General features: G+C 37.3%; 3 protein-coding genes across 17 annotated transcripts in view; 1 reads left to right on the forward strand and 2 right to left on the reverse strand.

The window, feature by feature from the left end:
• The window catches only part of LOC148718519 (uncharacterized), a 677,830-nt gene that overhangs the window by 129,904 nt on the left and 527,314 nt on the right, over window positions 1–20,612 (reverse strand). For all 15 annotated transcript variants that reach the window (XM_088740223.1, XM_088740224.1, XM_088740239.1 and 12 more), the window contains 2 exons: window positions 20,069–20,089; window positions 11,838–11,858 (listed from right to left, as the gene is read on the reverse strand). In XM_088740223.1, coding sequence (XP_088596349.1) covers window positions 11,838–11,858; window positions 20,069–20,089 — 42 coding nt within the window. The remainder of the gene's footprint in view (window positions 1–11,837; window positions 11,859–20,068; window positions 20,090–20,612) is intronic.
• On the forward strand, window positions 740–2,992 carry LOC148718521 (uncharacterized). The gene is made up of 2 exons (XM_088740242.1): window positions 740–1,026; window positions 1,204–2,992. The coding sequence occupies exons 1-2, from the start codon at window positions 905–907 to the stop codon at window positions 2,456–2,458; spliced, it is 1,377 nt and encodes a 458-aa protein (XP_088596368.1). The 5' UTR covers window positions 740–904; the 3' UTR covers window positions 2,459–2,992.
• On the reverse strand, window positions 1,702–4,711 carry LOC148718522 (uncharacterized). The gene is made up of 2 exons (XM_088740243.1): window positions 4,270–4,711; window positions 1,702–4,002 (listed from the first exon to the last, which is right to left on the reverse strand). The coding sequence occupies exons 1-2, from the start codon at window positions 4,441–4,443 to the stop codon at window positions 2,923–2,925; spliced, it is 1,254 nt and encodes a 417-aa protein (XP_088596369.1). The 5' UTR covers window positions 4,444–4,711; the 3' UTR covers window positions 1,702–2,922.

Raw genomic sequence — 20,612 nt, forward strand, 5'->3', positions numbered from 1 at the left:
CCCTCCAGACGATCCCAAGAGCCTTTATGGTGGCAAATCGTACCCAGACCGCCGCTCGTTTAGAAAATGGCTAATTAGGGTTTTATCAACGTAGTTGATAATGCAAATTAGCCACCTTAAAGAGTTTCGGAGTTGACGTTTCGAGCGTTATCCCTTTGTCAATTCGCCCTGACAAACTGAAGGGGTTAACGACCAGTTGACAAAATCATAATCATAATTTAACGGGTTCAATAAGAAGCATTTTCTCCCTTTTTCCATAAATATTAACACTAAAACGGAGTACGTAAACTGATAAGCAGTTTCATTGACTGTTTTAATATTCATTTTAACGATAGAAAATTGACAGTGGACGACACCTTTGTTTTGTGAGGTTGCGAAAAAGTAAACAAATTTGCTAGTTTTAACTGTTTTAAATTTGTAAATTTCTTAGAATCGACTTCAGTTCCGATGAGACGGATCGAATTTACTTTAAGCGGGTCGAGTCGACCCCTGTGAATCGCGTCGATTCGTCTACATTGAATATCCTAATTTAACGGTTAAGTTTATATTAAGGTTGGTCTTCGGAGATATTGAGCCTTAGTATTGACCACTTTCATAAATGGCTGCCGGATTGATATTCTTTTGTTTAAATCTAAATTAGCCTTTCTGGCCTCGTTCTCCAGTTGAAAATTCTAAAGAAGGCATAGAGTGGCAAAGTATGACGTCACGTTGTCATGACCGCATTTTTTTCAGTTCTAAACAAACTGTTCTATCCAATATGGCGGACGCAAGCGTCATGTGAAGCTCCGTTTTACAGACTTTGAACTCCTTGTTTGACGCTCGTGGTACATTCAAGTTATGCTGGAAGTAGAAGGATAAGGCCATAATATCTTGCAGAATCTAAAATATTGGAGAATTAGGCGAAATGGTTCAGTGTTTCGCACCCGAATGTAATCACCAGTCTGAGAGTCATTGCTGTCGCTTCTTTGCATTCCCGAGCAAAGAAAAGAAAAAATCTGAGTATGATCGATGGAGAAGATTATTAAGGTTTGTATTTTAACTTACATATATACTGTAAAACCAGAATATCGCAGCTAAACTAAAGTATTGTGGCTTTCGGACTAATAAACATGGTACTTGTTGGATTGACGCTTGTTTCGATTTACTTCTAACAAAATCCAACTCTGATCTAAATACATTCCACATCTCTATATGTTTCAATAGGAGAGAAGATCGAGAACCAAGCAAACACAGCCGTGTTTGCAGCTGCCATTTCAGAAATGGCGAGAAGGTATTTGGGCCAGAGATTTTTAAGCACAACGAAGGAAAACTTTTCCCTTCTAGCAGTAAACCGCCACCAAAGAAGAAGAAGAAATTGGAAAAAAGTACAGATGGCAAGGAATTAGTCGACATCGAAAAAATGAGAGAAGCCTTGCAGAGCAACGAAAGTGAAGATCAAGAACGGGACGTACTCAACGATTTAACTGCTTCGGAGATAATCCTTGAAGCAGAAGTAACGCAGCTGAGAAATGACCTTCAACAACATGAAGAGAAGTCAAAATATTTTAGAGAAAAATACTCAGTGTCTACGTTAAGTGACGATGTAATACGCATGGAAACCGGTCTTCCAACTAAGCAAGTATTTGATGCAGTTGTACTTTATACTTTAAGATTCAAAGACTCAATAATATATTTTCATGGCTGGAAGGTGGAATCAATAAGTTTTGAAGACCAGATATTCATAACTTTAATGAAGATTAGACAGAATTACACGAACCTTCATATAGCTCAGTTATTTTCATGCAGTGAAACTACTATATCTAATATTGTCATTACATTTATTCATCTCTTGCACGAGATTTTGTTCACTTTTTTGATGTCAACAGTACCTTCTAGGGAGAAAAATAAGACTTGTTTGCCGTCATCATTTACACAGTTCAGTTCTTGTAAGATCATAATAGATTGCACAGACATTGAAGTTGCAACCCCTGGCCTAATGAGTCATCAAAGTGCAACTTATTCTTCATACAGAGGTATGAATTCATTTAAAGTACTCGTTGGTGTGGCACCTAATGGGGTCATAACATATGTTTCTAACCTTTACCCTGGATCAACTTCAGATAAGACTATAGTGGAAATGTCTGGTTTTTTGAAACACCTTTATCCAGGAGATCTTGTTCTTGCTGACAAGGGCTTTCTAATCCAAGATATAGTTCCGAGGGGTGTGTCTGTAAATATTCCCCCATTCTTAAACAATGGTAAATTTACTGAAAATGAAATAAAAGTAACTAAGTCGATTGCCAAATGCAGAATCCATGTAGAGAGGGCTAACGCCAGGTTAAAGGATTTTAAGATTTTGAGTTTTATTCCCTCTTACCTAAGATGCTATTCTGAAAAAATTTTTCAGCTTTGTGCTGCTCTTGTTAATTTGCAGTTTCCGTTAATCAAGGAAGGTTGTACAAATGTATTTTTTGAGTAGAAAATTCTCAAGAGAGGCTCAAGTCATGTTTTCGATGACTACAAAGATTCAATAGTTACAGTAATAAAAAGTCAATAAGTTATGGCAATTTCTTCAATTCTTTTTTTTTTCTACTTTTTGCTCTTTACTTAGGGTGTGATTCTTACTTAAATAGGCATGAAAGCATCACTCTAGTTTCTGTCTCTATTTTGGAAAAGTAGTCTACCAACAATTGAGATAGATGGATAGATATAGGTTATTCCTCATAACTTTAACAACTATGATATTCTATGATTATTTTCCTAGTTCATATAATCCTAACTGTACAAGGGAAGAAGAGAATCATTAACAGTTAATAATTTTCAATCTTTTCAATTGTTCTACAGAGCTGAACAGTAACATTATTTTTTAATTTCTCATTTCCACATAAGGTAGAATAAATATAAAGAGTACAAGTGTATATGTCTCCTCTTATGTATTCACACTTATAATAATTCCCCCTCAATCATTTTAGGGTAGTAATGATGGAAATAAAAGTTTCTTAGAATATCAAGATTAGGTTTCCATTCCTCATCTCTATGAATGACCAAAGTTACGTGGCCCTTGACAGTCCACACAACAAAATAACAATACATTCTGTTTGTGAGATGGAGCTGTCCTTGAATTTGATGCCAATACCCAGACTTGTGATCCCTCTTAAGCTCAATTTTGTCCTTTCGCTTCTCCAAATAGAATGATTCTGATTCTATAACTTCCTCTATGGTTGAATTCCTAAAGGTATATGGGCATTTTACTTCCAAAATACCTTTTTGATCAACTAGACCATCAGGTGTGGCACCAAGAATACCTGACTCTTCAAACCAAATTCCTGTTGGTTCAACTTTTAAACAATGTGACATCTCAAATGCATTCACAGCTTCCTTTTCATTGTTGACTCCCCATGTGATGGCTTTGACTCCAGATAAATCATACTCGCCCATGAGTCTTTTCAAGAGTGATTGTGAAACTCTCTTGGCTGCTAAGACAGGACCAAAATTACTAGCTGTGAGTCTTCCCTTTCTAAGCATTGACCATGCTGGATTCTCTCTTTGACCCACTGTGAGTTTTGCTATTTCTTGTATAGTACTACTTTGGATTTTGCATTTTTCCTTAAAAAAAGAGAGCTGATCTTCCTTTCCATGGGCTTGAAGGAAGCCATCAGAATAAATTATTTCTTCGATTGTAAGCATTGGTAACGTCACCGGTTCAGGTTCAGGGCTCAGAATCCACCATAGTCCTGTGAACTTTCCATATTCACATAACGATCGGTAAATGGATGAACGATCTGCTTGCGTAGGTTCTCTCGATAGAGCACAGTACTGTTTCGGAGGAGGAAACATCTCAGTGACGTCCCGAACTGCAGGGCAAGTTGGCTTTTTTGGCTTGTTCCATCGACATTCGATGTCCGTACGACTAACATGATGTATGGCGTAAATGAACACAGCTGCGGCATGACTGCACTTGAAAGCGCCCTTAGGACATTCACACTCTGTCGACTTGATATTCAAGTTACTATCTACGTATATCTAAAGTAGAAGAAGAAAAATTTTTATTCTTTTAGTGATTTTGTTGGTTGTAAAGAGCTCTCAGGCGTTCTCAGCGCTCCAATCGAACAGCCATCGAACGGATCCTATTTTAGAGGCGCTAAGAGCTATACTATATGAAGTCAATATTATATACATCGGAGCCTATAATTTAGATATTAAAGCTATTGAGTAGCTTTTATAATTGATCTAATGATTCCCAACCGATTCACAAAATATAAACATAAACATACAAGAGAGCTTACGTACCGTAACCTCGTAGACTTTTGATCTCATACTAGCGTGAACTTTGCCTCTAAGAATGCCTTGATTATACATAAAACATTCTATATGATCAGATTTGACGTGGTTCTCCCCTTTTGCGATAGATTTCTTTTCATCTTCGAAGTAAGATAGCAAAGAAGAGATTGAAAATAAGGCCATGATTAATATGGCGCCATACACAACGAGACCTCAGCGTTTGTTTAGAACTGAGAAAAATGCTGTCATGGAAACGTGACGTCATGGCTTTGCTACTCTAAGCGAGGCTAGTGAGGCTAATTTGAATTTAAACAAAAGAATATCAATTCGGCAGCCATTTATGAAAGTGGTGTATACCCTTATTTTTCGACTTTGTCAAAACCAGTGAGAGGTAAGGGAAGAAATGATTAATTAATTAATTAATAATTAATAGTTGCATTGCTACTGTGACAAACTGAACATATATTATATATGTTTGTCACAGTAGCAATGCAACGTCAGCTTATTAACTATGCAAAAAATGCAGGAAATGGGGGTTTTCCCATGGGGACCCTATATCTCCCAGGGAATTAAATATTTTAATCTACTATATTTAGACATTTGTTAACTCATGATACTTAGCATTTGTGCCAAGTTTGAGCCAAATCGGTGATTTGATGTTTATCGCCCTGGTTCTGCCCGGTTTTCCCGTGGACACGCTTTTTAACACTGTAGAAATAACAGTGAGATCCATGGAGGAGTTTTGGTTGGCAGCGGCTTCGGCGTAGGTTCATGGGGACAGAGATGATTTATCTCCTAATTTATGGTTATCCCCATTTGGCTTGCCATGCAGCGCTCCACCCCCATTTTCACATACTCGTTGCCGGAAAGTAAAAAAAAAATATATATATATATATATCTATATATGCACTGCACTGACGAGACCCACATAGGTCGAAGCAGTGTGCGCCCTGTCTGCAGTTAGATAGCTCTCGCTTAGCTTTGCCTTTTGGCTACCTTGCGATTAAGCACTTTACACTGGGGTTGCCACGCACTTAGCCTTCAGGCGAAGCTCATCACATTAGTTGTGATTTGAGCACTCTCGCATGGCAAGATGCCTGCACTTGGTCCCACAAGTGTAGGCATCTTGCTACACTTGTGAAACAAGAAAAGAAACAAAACTTTCCTGGCAAAAACTAATGAGTTGAACGCGAAAATAAAGTGCCAACATGCCCAAATACCTGACACAAGTATAACCGTCCGAGAAGGTAACCTCTATAACAGATCTGTTAAAATGAAATACTTTAGTCGTTCGCAGAATTCAATTCACACTCCTCCATTCTAGCATGAGTAGTGTGACAAGACTTCTCTCCCACTGGGATTACAATTCAGTGTACCAATCCGCAAGGCAGTTTTTTTTTTTAGGAGCCTTTATATTCCATGGGCGATTCGTGATTATTTGAACTAGAGAACTACCAATAATGAATGAATTCCACTTTTAGACAAATACAAAGCCATTAGCTACCCTGAAAGGCACAAAGAATACTTCCTCAAAGAAGAACGTCTGAGACACTATCAGAAACCTATTGGATGGACCAGTCTGCCCATGGGAGGCCCTCACACCATCAGCATTCATTATTCTGTTGTAAACATTATGCTAAAAGAATTTGACGCCAGAGAAGAGAGAAGGGAGCACAGGCTTTATAGTAGGGCCCACGAGATTCCTTCCAGTTTGAAGTGCACCTCCGCCTTTTCTATTTGCAGAAGTCATGTGAAAATAGAAGGCCAAGACTCCGAAATGATTTGCAACAGTCTTATGAGATCAGGCCTTTGATGTATCACTTATAATTAGTTATTACGAAAGCGTTCAGTCACGAGCGGCATTTAATAAAAATCAGTGCATTTTTATATGTCATTAAGGACGTATTTATTCCCAAACAGGAACCGTCATGTAAGTCAAGCAGCTTTAGCCAGATGAGTGCGAAAAAAATGGAATTAATTCCTATAAGCAGGTGCACGTGAACAGGCGACTCACAAATAGCAGCTGTACCCTTCTTGATTTTTCATACTCATTGTCTGTGAACATCTTTAGTGCGTATTTTTTCTCGGTTAAGTATCGCCGCAAACTGTTGTGTAAGAGCTGGAGATGGTTCTTTGGTCGTTCTATTCTTAATTTTTTTCTGGGTATCGTTCCGTAAAAAAAAAAAAGAAATCGGCAGAAGGTGGTCAAGTTCGAATGCAGGTATAGGCTTTTAATTCTATGACTTTTAAACCTATTTGCTGCCACGTAAGAATGTCAGTGTTCATTTCAAAGAAAAAAAGGATTTCTATTTGAAAATGCCGATGTTTGGAACGCAATTATTCGCACAAATATGCTTTTAGCTCAAATGAATAGCCAGTTAGGACAATGCAAGCAAGCAACTGTTCATATAAGTAAACTTTTTCGAGATCGTTCTTTCCCTTTAACGTCATTGTATCATATCAGAAGAATGCGTAATTATTTCTAAGCATAAGCCTCCACCAGGTGTTTTTAATAAAAAAACACTAAATTACCCCAAAAAAGTATATCCTCCCCGTCCAAGTGTGTATTATTTATGCGAATAAAAGTTGACAGCAACGTCAGTTATGAATAATGACTAATATATTTTACGATAAAGGGAGATCCGAAGACAAAATTCATAGCGCTCATTGACAAAAAAAAAATCATAATCCGCGACCTCGTTATATCTATCGCACCTTCGCTATAAATTGGTAAAATGACCAAACACCGGTAAACAAGAGGCCCAGCCATTAAAATTTCACAAGATGGGCAATCCTTAACCGAAATTAAACAAAGACAACAGACAAACTGGTCTACGGAATGAAGGGGGTAGGTTTCTTTAGAAACTGTGGCACCAAGTGATATGCGCAGGAAAATCGATTGATATAAACGTCCTAAAATCACAGCCCTATTAAGTGTGTATTGTGTTCTTTTACGAATAGATTTCCGATGACACGGATCGACCTTACTAAAGACGAGTCAAGTCGACCATTGCAAATCGTGTAGATTTGTCTAAATTTAATGCCCTAATCTAAAGCTTAATATAATGAAATGTACTGAAGGATTTTCGATGATATCGACTAAACTAAAAAGCGCGTCGAGTCGACCCGTGCGAATTATGAACGCTTAAATGTTTGTTGCCTTCTTCTACAAATCGACTTCCGATGTGACGGATTGACTTTACTTATGGCGAGTCGAGTCGACCGGTGCGAATTGTGTCGATTCGGCAACATTGAATACCTTAATTAAACGCTTAAGTTTAAATTATCTCCTTTTGCGAATCGACTTTTGGTGAGACGGATCGACTCAACGAAAAACGAATCGAGTTGATGAGTGCGAATCCTGTCGATTCGTGTACATTTTCTGCCCCTGCACTGTATTTAATATTCTGAAAATGGACTTCCGGCCTTTTCACGCTTCCAGAACGTAACAGGCTCAAGCTGTCATTCACTCCCTCACCATGCCACTCAAATTCGCTCTTAAATTTGCTCTCACCCCTCAACTTCCGGTATGTTAACGTACGGTTTTATTACCGGTGTGACGATTCGTCAACGACCGTAGACGAATCGCAACAGTTTGGGTGTACTGGACATGTATGTTGATTTGCTGTACCCAAGAACGAGCTCTTACAGTTGTAATCGATTTTTACGCTCGCTTAACCCCGATAATGAATGCTCATATTCACCGTGAACGCCAGTCAGATCACTCTCTGAACCATAAGTTCAAAAGTACATAAAATGGAGATGGTCGTCTTACAAATAGATCACTAGTAGCTATGTCATCTTTTAAAACAAAATCATCCATACTATTGGTTTTATCTTGGTTCGCGGCTTCAAAAATTGTGTGATAAAAATATCTATGATGACTATATCTATTACCACAAATAGTGGTAATAGATATGAAAAAATAGAAAAGAAGAAAAAAGGAGAAATAGATATGGTAATAGATATGAAAAAATAGAAAAGAAGAAAAAAGGAGAAATAGATATGGTAATTGATATGAAAAAATAGAAAAGAAGAAAAAAGGAGAAATTACGATAAAACATTATAGAAAATACAGTTGCCCGCCAGTTTAATTTAATGAGAGCACCTCAAATCAGAAGAGCCTGCATTACCACTGATTAGCCAATTGCAATTGGAAGTATTCAGATCTTACCTAAAAAGGAAGTTAGTGTTTAGCAGGATCCGCGGATAAATGTCTTCCTTTCAAATTCACCAGTCTAAACAAACTCCCTCGTATTCATTTCTCAATTAATCTGCATTTCTCATATATGATTTTCAAATATAGTTATTCGCGTATAAACTATAAGAAGGCTATGCTTGTAAATAGGGAGGGGTTCTGTAAGCATTCTCTCCCTTTTTCCTTAAATATTAACACTTAAACGACGACGAGCATATAAGCAGCTTCATTGACTGTTTAAATAGTCATTTTAACGGTAGAAAATTGACAGTGGGCGAGACCTTTGAAATGAATAACACTCTTTGGTAATTTGGTAAGATCAACTAAGTTGAAATTGCAAATTGGCCACCGCAAAGCGTTAAAATGCTGATGTTTCGAGATTACTGAATTACTTTTCACCGGAATAATTATTTCGAGTGTTTCATAAACTCCCTCTCATTTTCATTTCTTAATTAATCCGCATTTAACATGTATAATTTTCATATACAGTCAATTGTGTATTAACAAAAAGGAAACTATAATCATATCTACTACGATTCATTACCATGCACTCTCTCCCCATACTAAAATATCGCTCAAATATCGCCGATATATCGCGATAACCGCGATATTCGGCGATTATCCTTTGCATTACTTTTGCACAGTATTGTATGATGTAATAGGATCAAATTTAAATAGTTATATTTTAAGCTTCTGGTATGTTCCGGAAAACCGTTCGTAAATATATATGAGAACTTGGTCGTGTACTTGGAGTAGTTCTTGTTGTCGGGAGTGACCGACTGTTTGGAAAGCTATACCAAGAGAGAGGACTGCGTGGAAGATCATAAATTTCAAGGAAGTTTGGAGAAAACTCTGAGTAAGATTTCAATCATCTCAATCCTCTACTGATATTTCCGAGTATTGCTGAACATTTCAAAGAAGCCCTATAATTTTAATTAATATTTGCGTTGTTAAATAGCCATTGACTCCCAACATATTTGCTTCATTACGCATGAAGAAGCATTGTGTATTATTCACTTGTTGCACTCGTCTTCTAAGTATAAGCCGTGGATGGTTTCGTAACGTTTCGAGATTACTGAATTACTTTTCACCGGAATAATTATTTCGAGTGTTTATAAACTCCCTCTCATTTTCATTTCTTAATTAATTCGCATTTAACATGTATAATTTTCATATACAGCCAATTGTGTATTAACAAAAACGAGACTATATATATATATATAACATTTGATAGCGAGGTTAAATAATGATAAATTATCTCACTAATCTACTGAATTTTCAGAAACCTCTCGTGCACAAGAGAAAAAAAAACCTGGCTAAATTTCCTTCACCAAAACATCATGTGCAACATTCCGAACAAGCATACACAGACGTGTATTAAAGATCGACTCAACATAGTCGCTTCACCTATTTCAAATTCCTAAACACACATCACACGTAAGAAACCTGCGCATAAAAGAGGGCGCGGGGGGAGGGGTAGACGTGGGTCACTTGAAACCCACTCTAATTAATATTTTCCGTTCACAAAAGGTACAAAGTACAGTAAAACCAGGAAGCAACACCATGCTTTTCCTTGAGCTGCAACACGACAAAGGCTCGAGCAAATGAAATTTGTGTGATAAATGATATCCTAAGAGTGCGAAATGGGTTCTCCACGGAAGCCCTTCGACCCATCACGATTAGCGCTTAGATAATTTATAACTTGACTCGTGACTATGTGGGGTGGAGTAGCCTATTTCCCGCAAAAAGATAGTCTAAAAAATAAAGCGTTCAGTGAAAATGCCTTAACATAGGCTCACCATGGGAGTCGAACGCTCCAAATAATGGCTCCTGTCACAGCCTTCTATTTTTGTGTTCATTCCATCTCGGGAAGCTAAAAGATTTTCCTCTTATTCTCTCTCTTAAGTAACGAGGAGTTGCTATAAACTAACCATATCAAAAGCACGATTCGATGTAAGGTTGAGAGACTTTATATGGCCATCAAAATGTCAAATTACCTCTGAAGGAAGACACAAAAAAATATGTGGCACAAAGTTAAGGCTAGAGCTTGAAATATATATATAGTGCCTGCACGCTCGAAATACCTGGAAACATTAACAAGAAGGCAACGCTTCTAGCGGATCTGCGTACGTTAAAGATGAACCTAGTTCAAGTGACCACTTCTTACAGGAAAAATTACTCTTGATCACAGGGTATATTGGACCTGTCTTAATTGCCACGCAATGTTACTTGCTTCTTCAAATCTGTGCACTCACTTTGAAATTTAACTTATCGCTTATAGACTCATCGAAAGGATGTAGACTGGCAAGGTGTAAAGGAAAGGAATTAATAGTCAGCCGAGTCTGTGGAGCAAAGTTGTCCATTTTGGCTCAGTGAGCATCTATGAACCTCAAGGAAGCTATGCACACAACGACAGAGGGGTCTAGGTGAGTCACTTTGACCACTTCACCTCTCCCTCTTCAAAAAGCCTAAGGGACTTAAGTCACCCAGCGACTAAGTGTATTTTAAGTATCATTTGAATGTGAGACTGACTGATCCGTGGTAAATTCACGTAAGCTGGACTTTGAAACTAAAGTTTGACTTGTCCGAAAATAAAGTAACTAACAATCAGCGAGTTTCTAGTGTACATAGTCGACAGAGTCACCTCATCGATTTTATATTTCCTTAGCGCCTATCACAAAAATTAACTCCACGTACGTAGGGATAGAGGATATGCATTCAATATGTATATGTACGTAATTTAAGGAATCGAACGCTCCCAAATAATCTTTACATCTATAGTGATAAAATGAGTATTTCAGCAACAATTGTTTGTGTGGTGTCCTGTGGACATCCGGGACTATACACAGTGGTCAGGTGACCGAGAGAGTGTGCGTGTATGTGAAAAAGAGCGGGAGTTCGAAGGGTGACGGTGTGTTATTCGAGTTATTGACCTTAGTGGCTTCTAGGAATACTACAGTTGGTTTGTTTGTGGGTGTGTATGTGTGCTGTTGGTATGATAATCAAATTCATTCAATATCTGATAGTTAACTATCAGATATGATACCAAGTGAGCTGAATTGCCGCGTGTAAGCTCATTTAACGGATGTATACCACTTTTAAAGGGGAAGGAATTGATCGTCATTTAAAGGGTCATTTAAATATTGTGGTAACGAAAACTTCCACTATTCATTTACACAGATAGTTACCTTCCTCCTGTTTGTTTGTTTTTTTTGTTTGTTTTATTTGTTTGTGGGTGTGTGTGTGTGTGTTGTTGGTGTGATGATCAAGTTCATTCAATTTAACAAATACCCATAAAAACTAAGTACAGCCTTAATTGTCTTACTTGTAACGTTATGTTTAATGAAGATTTCTATGATTTATTACCACAAATAGTTACCTTCTTCTTGCCTACTCCATTCTGAAAACAAAAAAAAACAAAATTAAGAATTACGATCGAGTATGAATCAAAGGCTCTGTGAGCCAACTCGTTTATTGGATAAGCCAATGTAATTTACGTGTCGTGAATAGAAATTGATGTTTGATTTCCATACCGCTAAGGTATGAATCGTTCTAAGAAGTGTTGGACTCGGGTAAATGAGCGTTTTGAGGAGTCTAATGTGAAATTAAATTAGGCCTCAGACAGAAAATATGGTCTGAGTAGGAGTTAGTGTAAGGTAATCACTGTTCCAAGATTTTACCGTAAAGGTTTGTGGAAAGAAAGTTCAAAAGAGTGCTGTTTTGTTTATCGAAAAACTATTGTTGCAATGTTCAGCTAGGCATTTACTTGCGATATAAGCATAGGGATAAGCATATAAAAGCTAATATGCGCTGATGGGACATTCGGACATAAGGATAAGCATATATGCATAAGATTATCAAAAGGTTGTGTTCTTTTTATGCCTAAGCTGTCTAGTGAGTCACGCCGTAGATGGCCTTGTGTTACTGCCACAATCATAGTAACTTTCCCTGTTACGAAGGAGTGGTTGGATCAAATCTGCAGCGCGAAAATGAATTTTTCGTTTTACCTAACCACCCGTAACCGCGCGATTAGCTCGCGCGAGAACGCTTTTCCCCCTAACTCCGCTTCTAAGTAGAATTTTCCCCTCAAAGTTCCTCTATAGTTTGGAAATGAATAAAACAGTCAGAATCCGTCGTTTGCACATATATTTTGATGGCTTTAGGGGGTATTAGAGGGGCATCATTCTGTGCGTTCATACTAATTGATCAAATTTGAAAATATGGCGTCCGCGCGGCCGACCTTCAAAATTTTCCACTCAGATTTTTCGTTCCTTTGCGATCGAGTTAGACCTTGTTGAGCTCAGAAGATAAAGTAGCAATACTATAGAATACTCTCCATGGAAAATAATGGATATCAAGGTCTTAAAGGTGACAGAATAAGCTCTCGAGTCAACGACAGTACGATTCTCTCTTAAGCCATGCGAATTGTGGACGTAAATTGGAAACCGAACTTTCGGACTTCAAGCAGGGCCTAGCGACAACTTGACGATTCCATGGCCCGGTGAATATTATGTTCGAGTAACAATGCGTTCAGAAAGTATAGTTAGATAGAAGATCTTCGTAGTTTTTCAGAATTTTCAACATAACGCTACGCAATTTTCTGGCCATGAAGTCAAGTGAACAACAACCTAAGCATGATGAATTTTATCGCGTGGGCTTTGTACACGTAAGAAATTCGTACGTTTTTCGCTTATAACAGCAAATCAAGAACTGAATAAAACTGTCGTCTCGAAATATTTCTTGGTCATTTTCGTCTTACTTCCTACTGTCAGATTCCATAAAACTTGAGATCTCTTCGCTCAGGGACAAATTTTCATAGTCCTTTAGAAATATGACCCGCGTGCCTATTTGCACACATACGCAACCTATCGCTTAACTTTCTTTCTTTGTCCTCGTTTTTTCTTTTTCGGACACAACAATCATTTTCCTAGAGATATACACTCAAAAATAGAAGCATTGACGCCATAAATGAAATATATGCTGCAAGAGACAAAAGTGTAATCGGAGATTGGTCAAACTTTAATTCACGGATGAAAAATGTATAATTTGAACTTTTTTAAGATTATCATTAGCTTCTTTTTCAACCCCAGCATTATTCTTAGCAACAAAGGTCGCATTCGTTTGTTTATCACTCGCCAAAAACCATCAAATACACTCAAAAGCCTCAAATCGAAAAAATGTTTACAGGAATCGACCAATCATGTGAGCGGACGAGTGCCAATCTTCACATCATATCTACAACTCGCGCATGTGCGCAATTCACGAGTTAAAAAGGCTCTGAGGGATTCAAGTCACTGAGCGTATTTTAATTCGCTAACACTTGCATGTGTCATCTCACGAAAATGGACTTAATAACCAAAGTTTAAATAATCCAAAATTAAAATAAAAAAAACCTTTGTAAAGAAAATAAATAGATTTCAAATTCCTGACTGAATATCACACATAGGAAAGACACTCACAACAGAATATAGGTTATGCATAAAGACGATATGCATACAATAGGTACAGTAAGGGAGCGGTTTGTGAGTTGAGTCACTTATCCCATATTATATCTTCCATTATCATAAGTCACTAAGGGCATGAAATTTTGAATAGTCTATAGTAATAGAGTTACAGACGGAATACTTCTTAGAAGTAACTAAAATGATTAGTAAGTAAGCCGTAAATATACGCTCCACCTGTATTTCAGCTGAATTCGAATTTTATCTTACTTCATTCAGCTAACCCTCATGCCATTCTCGTGACAAGGGACACAGTTTTTTTTTCTTCATACAGACCGATCTGGACCCGTAAATAACCGTTTTGTTAGGAGTTGTATTAATTAATATTTCTGATGCGGTCGCGCAACATACCCTGCCGGTGGTAGAGGAGTACTCTATTTGCAAGCAATAAAACAAGGAAATCTCGCTGGAATACCTTTCACAATGGGCTGCATCTTGATATCATATCAGTTACGGTGCGTTGACGCAAGGGTTAAATTTCGGTCAAGAACAACAATGAAATTGTGGAGAATAATAGTTGTAACTTATTCTTTGCATTTCTTTTGCACAGTACTGTATGAAGTAATAGGATCAAACTAAAATAGTCATGTTGTAAGCTTCTGGTATGTTCTGGAAAAACTTTGTAAATAAATATAAGAACCTGGTCGCGTAGTTGGAGTAGTTGCTGTTGTCGGGAGTGATGACCGACTGTTTGGAAAGCTATACCAAGAGAGACGACTGCGTAAAAGATAGTAAATTTCAAGGAACTTTGGAGAAAACTGTGAGTAAGATATAAATCATCCCAATCCCCTACTGATTTTGTTGAGAATATACTCGTGCATGATAAAACCTGAATGATTACTTGTGTTTGCAAAGAAGAAGGACTCTGGAAATAGCTCAGTTTTCCCTTTTGTTGTATCTCTTAAAGAAATGAAGGTTTACCATAAATTAATCATGACATGTCCTGAAGTGGATTATCGCTGAACATTTCAGAGAAGCCCTATATCTTTATTTTAACATTTGCGTTAAATAGCCTTGACTCCCAATATCTTTGCTTCATTAAGTCTGAAGAAGCGTTTTTATTATTCACTTGTTGCACTCGTCTTCTGGGTGTAGGCCATAGATTGATTTCGATTTTTTTTTTCAAACACGGTCGGCCGTCGATCGATCAACGACTTTTAAAAGGTTTTACGATCGGCCGTCCATCGGTCAACGGACTTTGTTTGACTTTGTTGCCGCGCGAGTGAACAAGTGAATAATTCTAACGCTTTTTCATGGTGATCAAACAGATATCTTGGGAGTCAATAGCTATTTAACTACGGTACGTTAAATAGAAATGTTTTACAGCAGGTTTATACTCTACTGGGTAAAAGCCTTGCATGGTTTTCAAAGTCTTTTTAAACACGATCAGCCGTCAGGGAAATAGGAAATTGGGGAAAGTGAAACCAGCGCTTACATTGTTTTCGAGTAGTTAGAATCTCTGATTAAAAATACCAGGGCATTCAAATAAGCGTAGCTACCTTTAACTGCACATGGGAGGTTGACTCACCCTTGGGGTACAAGGTTTTAGCACATAATAGTTCTGTTGTGCAACTTTAACATTTTTCCCATTGGGAAAATAAATCGCCAAGACGTTCCAGATATTTTCCAAGCGTTAAATAAGATAAGGCTTTCAAAACATCAGTTAAAATGGAACACTTTAGTAGTTTGCGGCACTAGGTCGAAATCAATGTATTAATATTGTAGGTGGCGCATGCCTTCAGTTGAGATTTCTCTCCCACCAGACATTATCATAAGCCAAGCACCTCAACAGAACAAAGGCTCGAGCTCATGCATAAAACTTGCATGACATATTAAATCCTACGAGTGCAAAATCTAAAATATTTCTCATACTCGCTGCGGGAAAGAAAAAATATCTTCATAAACTACACCGGGTTTTTTCTTTTCTTCACAGGTAAGATAAACAATCGCAGTCTTAAGGAAAACAATTTTTTACCTACGATAAAAAAAAAAAAAAAAAAAAAAAAAAAAAAAATTACTGATATATAGCTACTCCCCACAAATGCGGATCATATTTATTTTCTCGGTGAAAGATAAGATTCTGAGCCAGCAATAGAAAACTTTGAAATAATGAAAGAAACACTGTTCTGTAATCACAGCCTATCTTTGTGTATCTCTGAGAAGTTAACTGCCATTCCTGTCCTATTTTTTGAATGATCAATATTAAACTTACAAGAGCGAATAAAGAGAGAAAAAGAAGATAACAGATTTTTGCTCTTGTTGTCTCTCGATTCGATGAAAGGTCAAGAGCTCTTATATGGCCATTAAAACATGAATTTATCTCTGAAGGGAAACACAACAACAATTGTGGCAAAAACGAATGAATACAACGTGAAAACAAAGCGCTAATTAATACGCTCGAAATAGTTCCCACTACTCGAAGATTACTTTCTGCTGAGCGCTAAAGAACGCGGTCTAAAAGGGATCTAGAATCAAAGATTAAATCCGAAATATAATCTGATATTAAACTTCTTGGCTGAATCCGTCTGCATGGGCGGTTGGCACATTATGCCATAGCGGCACAACCGTTAGCAATGGCGAAAATAAACTTTTCTGAGTTTCACAATGAAAACAGTTAAGCGCCAAAGCGCTCAAGAGATTTGCAACTGTAGGTTTAAAGTAAGGCTTTTGATAGATCAGTTAAATGGAACAGCTCAGTTGTTTGCAGCATTTAATCGAAATCAGTTTTATCTAAGATGCGCTTTCAGTCAGCAAAATGTAAACGCACGTCCGGGATTTTGACTGCACTAGGATTTGTGCTTATTACTTGTCGCGTCTACGTTTGCTTTTATAATCCCTACGGGGTCTGAATACTTCGAAAAAGAAATTGTCTTCCTTGCCGCTGAATCATGAGTTATTCCTTTCCCACTAAGTACACGATTAGTACTTCAATTGAAAAAAATAAACAGCAAGAGGGCATTACTCACGTAAAATATTCGTAAAGAAATACTTTTAAGTTTAAAAAAATTCCATAGAGATTCTATAGAGTGTATCGGATGCAACTTCTTTTAAAAATTAAACTATTTCAAATTACTATGCCCATGTCACAGATAGGAAAGAGTGAAGGGTTGATGGGGAGAGGGGGCCCACTTACAATTCACTTTTCTTACTATTTGCCGTGTACAAAAGGTACAAAAGGGGGCCTGGGAGCAGCATCATATTGTTCCTTGAGTCGCAAGACACTGTGAAAGTAGGCTCAAGCAAAAACAGTTTCAGTCACATGGAAAAGTTTTTCTTTCTGAAATACAAAAAAGTCACTGATATTTAACCTCTTCTGACAAAGACGGGCCATATTTATTTTTTCAGAGTCTGCAGTCAAAAAAATGAAAAAATGAGCAATAATCGCAGCCTTTGATCTTTGTGTCCCTTCTCTCTGTGAGAGGTCAATCGCCAGTTCCCCTATTTTCTTAAAAAATCAATATAAAAGTTATATTGTATGAAAAAGGGTAAGCTCTAATTGTCTTTCTCAAGTAAGGAGAAGTTGCTATAAATTAATCATAACTAATACACGATTCGATGTAAGGTTTCTAGATCTTACATGTCCACCAAACGATCCATTTACCTCTGGAGGAAGAAATTTATTTTCCGTGGCAAAACTAATAAACTCAACGTGAAAATAAAGCACTAACGCGTCCAAATACCTAGCGCGAGTAGCTGTCCGAAAAGGTAACCCTTATAACGGATCTGTCAAAATGGAATACTTCAGTCGTTTGCATAAGTCAGTTTACACTCCTCCATTCTGGCATATGTGGTGCGACGAGACTTCATTCCCACTGCGATTACAACTCAGTATACCAAGGTGCGGTACAGTTCTTTTAAGGACCTTTAGACTCAATGGGCGATTCATGATTATTTGAACTAAAGATTTACCAATAATGAATGAATTGCACTTTTAGATAAACACCATGCCATTAGCTACGCTGAAAGGCACATTAAAGTATACTATCTAAAAGAAGAAAGTCTGAGACACTATCAGAAACATCTTGGATAGACCAGTCTGCCCATATGAGGCCCCCACACCATCAGCATTTATTGTTCTATTGTAAACATTTTGCTTAAACGATTTGGCGCAAGAGAAGAGAGAAGGGTGCACTGGCTTCGAAGTAGGGCCCATGAGTTTCCTTGCATTTTGAATTGAACCTCCGCCTTTTCTATTTGCAGAAGCGATGTGAAAATAGAGGGCCAAGACTTCGAAATGATTTGCAACAGTCTTAAGAGATCAGGTCTTTGATGGATCTCTAAGTTATTTCGACACCGTTAAGTCACGGGCGGCATTTAATAAAAATTAGTCCATTTTTATATGGCATTAGGGACGGATTTATTCCCAAACAGAAACCGTCATACAAGTCAAGTAGCTTTAGCCAGATGAGTGCGAAAAAAATGGAATTGATACCTATGAGCACGTACACGTGAACAGGTGACTTGCGTCTCCTAGGTGTACCACTCTTAATTTTTCATACTCATTGTCTGTGAACATCTAGAGTGCGTATTTCTTCTCAGTTAAGTATCGCCGCAAACTGCTGTGTAAGAGCTACAGATTGTTCTTTGGTCATCAGGTACTATTCTTCATTTTTTTCTAGGTGCAGTTCCATAAAAAAAAAAATTCGATAAAAGGTGGTCAAATTCGGATGCAGGTATAGGCTCTCAATTCTTTGGCTTTTAATCCTATTTGGTGCCACGTACGGATGTCATTGTTCATTTCAAAAGAAAAAAAAAGGATTTCAATTTGAAAATGCCGAGTTTTGGAACGTACTTCTTCGCACTAAAATGCTTTTAGCTCAAATGAATAGTCAGTTAGGGACAATGCAAGCAAGGAACTTTTGCTATAAGTAAACTTTTTCTAGACCGTACTTTCCCTTTAACGTCAATGTATTAAATCAGAAGAGTGCAAAGCTTTTTTTTCTGACCATAAGCCTCCACTAGGTGTTGCTATAAAAAAACACTAAGTATATCCTCCCCGTCCAAGTGTGTATTATTTACGCGAATAAAAGTTGACACCAATGTCCATTATGAATAATTGCTAATACATTTTACGATAAAGGGAGACCCGAGGACAAAATTCATATAACATACAATGAAACAGTAACTTTGGTATACATTTGCAGACCTTAATTGAGGATCTCAGTGGATGTTAGCCGTCATCCATCAAATGGCCAAAATATCAACCTTCAACCGTCAAAAATGCAATATTTTTACTGTCAACCGTCAAATAAAAAAGCGAATTTTAGCCGTCAAATGTCTCAGACATCCTAACTAAGACCTAAACGATTGCCTAAATAAGGGCCAAGTTCTGTTGCTCAGTTAGCCGTCAACCATCAAATGCCCAAAGTATTAACCTTCAACCGTCAAAAATGCAATATTTTTACGGTCAACCGTCAAATAAGCAAACCAATTTTAGCCGTCAAACGTCTATGATATCCTAAGAACTAAACGATTGCCTTAATAAGGGTCAAGTTCTGTTGCTCATAAATAAAGATTTCCATATATTACAAAAAACACCTTTATGTAAGTTCTTCAACTTCTAGTCGCGAGTAAAATTGGTTAGCGACAGAACTGACTTCAAGTGTGGAAACACTTCCCGTATCGTAAAACGTTGGTCATTTATCAATAAAGGGTGATATAAATTAATAGTTCTTGACAAACGCGTCATTATGAAAAATTATAGGCAAATTTCGCGTGTTGAGCTCGTTTTATAAACGACATTCCTAAAAATTAACCGTCAACCATCAAATAACCCAAAATTTAACAGTCAACCGTACAAAGGGCTTATTTTTAACTGTAAACCGTCAACGTGAACCCCCTCCCATTGAGACCCTTTTAATTTGACCGTGTTACTAGTATTGATGTTGTTGATCATATATAGAAAGATGGTTTAATTAGTTAATGTAATAGAATGTGCAATAAAAATAAAATGAAAAAACACGAACCTGAATCAGTATCGCTGAGTGTATTTACTTTAATCATTCAAACATACAAAGTAACTCTGTGAAGTCGCTTCAGTAGCATGTTAAGATTGTCTGTTACTGAAACATTTCTATGATGACCATGATCTATTACTGCAGATAGTTACCTGGTATGAACAAATCCATCTCTGTAAAGAAAACAAAGAGAGGAACTACTATCAAATACGATTTAAAAACAAAATGGAAACAAAGGATAAGGTTTGCAAAATCATCTCAGTCCCTTACTGATAAGCTGACTAGCTGTATAATGTATCATTCTTTCTAAGCATCAGCTCCCGCGAAGTGTTGTTATAATGAAACACCAACTTAGCTGAAAAAATATCTCCGAACTCCAAGTTTGTTTTATTTACGGGAATAAAAGTTAATAGACCATATTTTATTTTTTTAAGAATTTTTATTTATTTATTAATATGGTTAATTACATGGGATATCTATCGTAGAAAATATTTGTCACTGCAACAACGCTATCTTCGCTGTAACAACAAAACCAACGCATAATACGATAAATGAAAATCTGAAGACAAAATGTAGAGCTTATGTAACATACAATGAGACAGTATCTTTTGTAGACATTTGTAGGGCTTAATTGAGGATCCCAAAGGAGTCAGCCGTCACCCATCAAATGGCCACAATATTAACCTTCAACCGTCA

Source organism: Stylophora pistillata, chromosome 12, assembly GCF_964205215.1.
Source record: "Stylophora pistillata chromosome 12, jaStyPist1.2, whole genome shotgun sequence".
Classification (NCBI taxonomy): domain Eukaryota; kingdom Metazoa; phylum Cnidaria; class Anthozoa; order Scleractinia; family Pocilloporidae; genus Stylophora; species Stylophora pistillata.

What these genes read in the sequence shown, in the direction of transcription:
- LOC148718521 (XM_088740242.1), top strand. Translation starts at nt 905, where the DNA reads ATGGTTCAGTGTTTCGCACCCGAATGTAATCACCAGTCTGAGAGTCAT. An exon ending in CGATGGAGAAGATTATTAAG is followed by an intron (nt 1,027 to 1,203) that starts GTTTGTATTTTA and finishes ATGTTTCAATAG; the next exon opens with GAGAGAAGATCGAGAACCAA.
- LOC148718522 (XM_088740243.1), bottom strand. Translation starts at nt 4,443, where the DNA reads ATGGCCTTATTTTCAATCTCTTCTTTGCTATCTTACTTCGAAGATGAA. An exon ending in CAAAAGTCTACGAGGTTACG is followed by an intron (nt 4,003 to 4,269) that starts GTACGTAAGCTC and finishes CTTCTACTTTAG; the next exon opens with ATATACGTAGATAGTAACTT.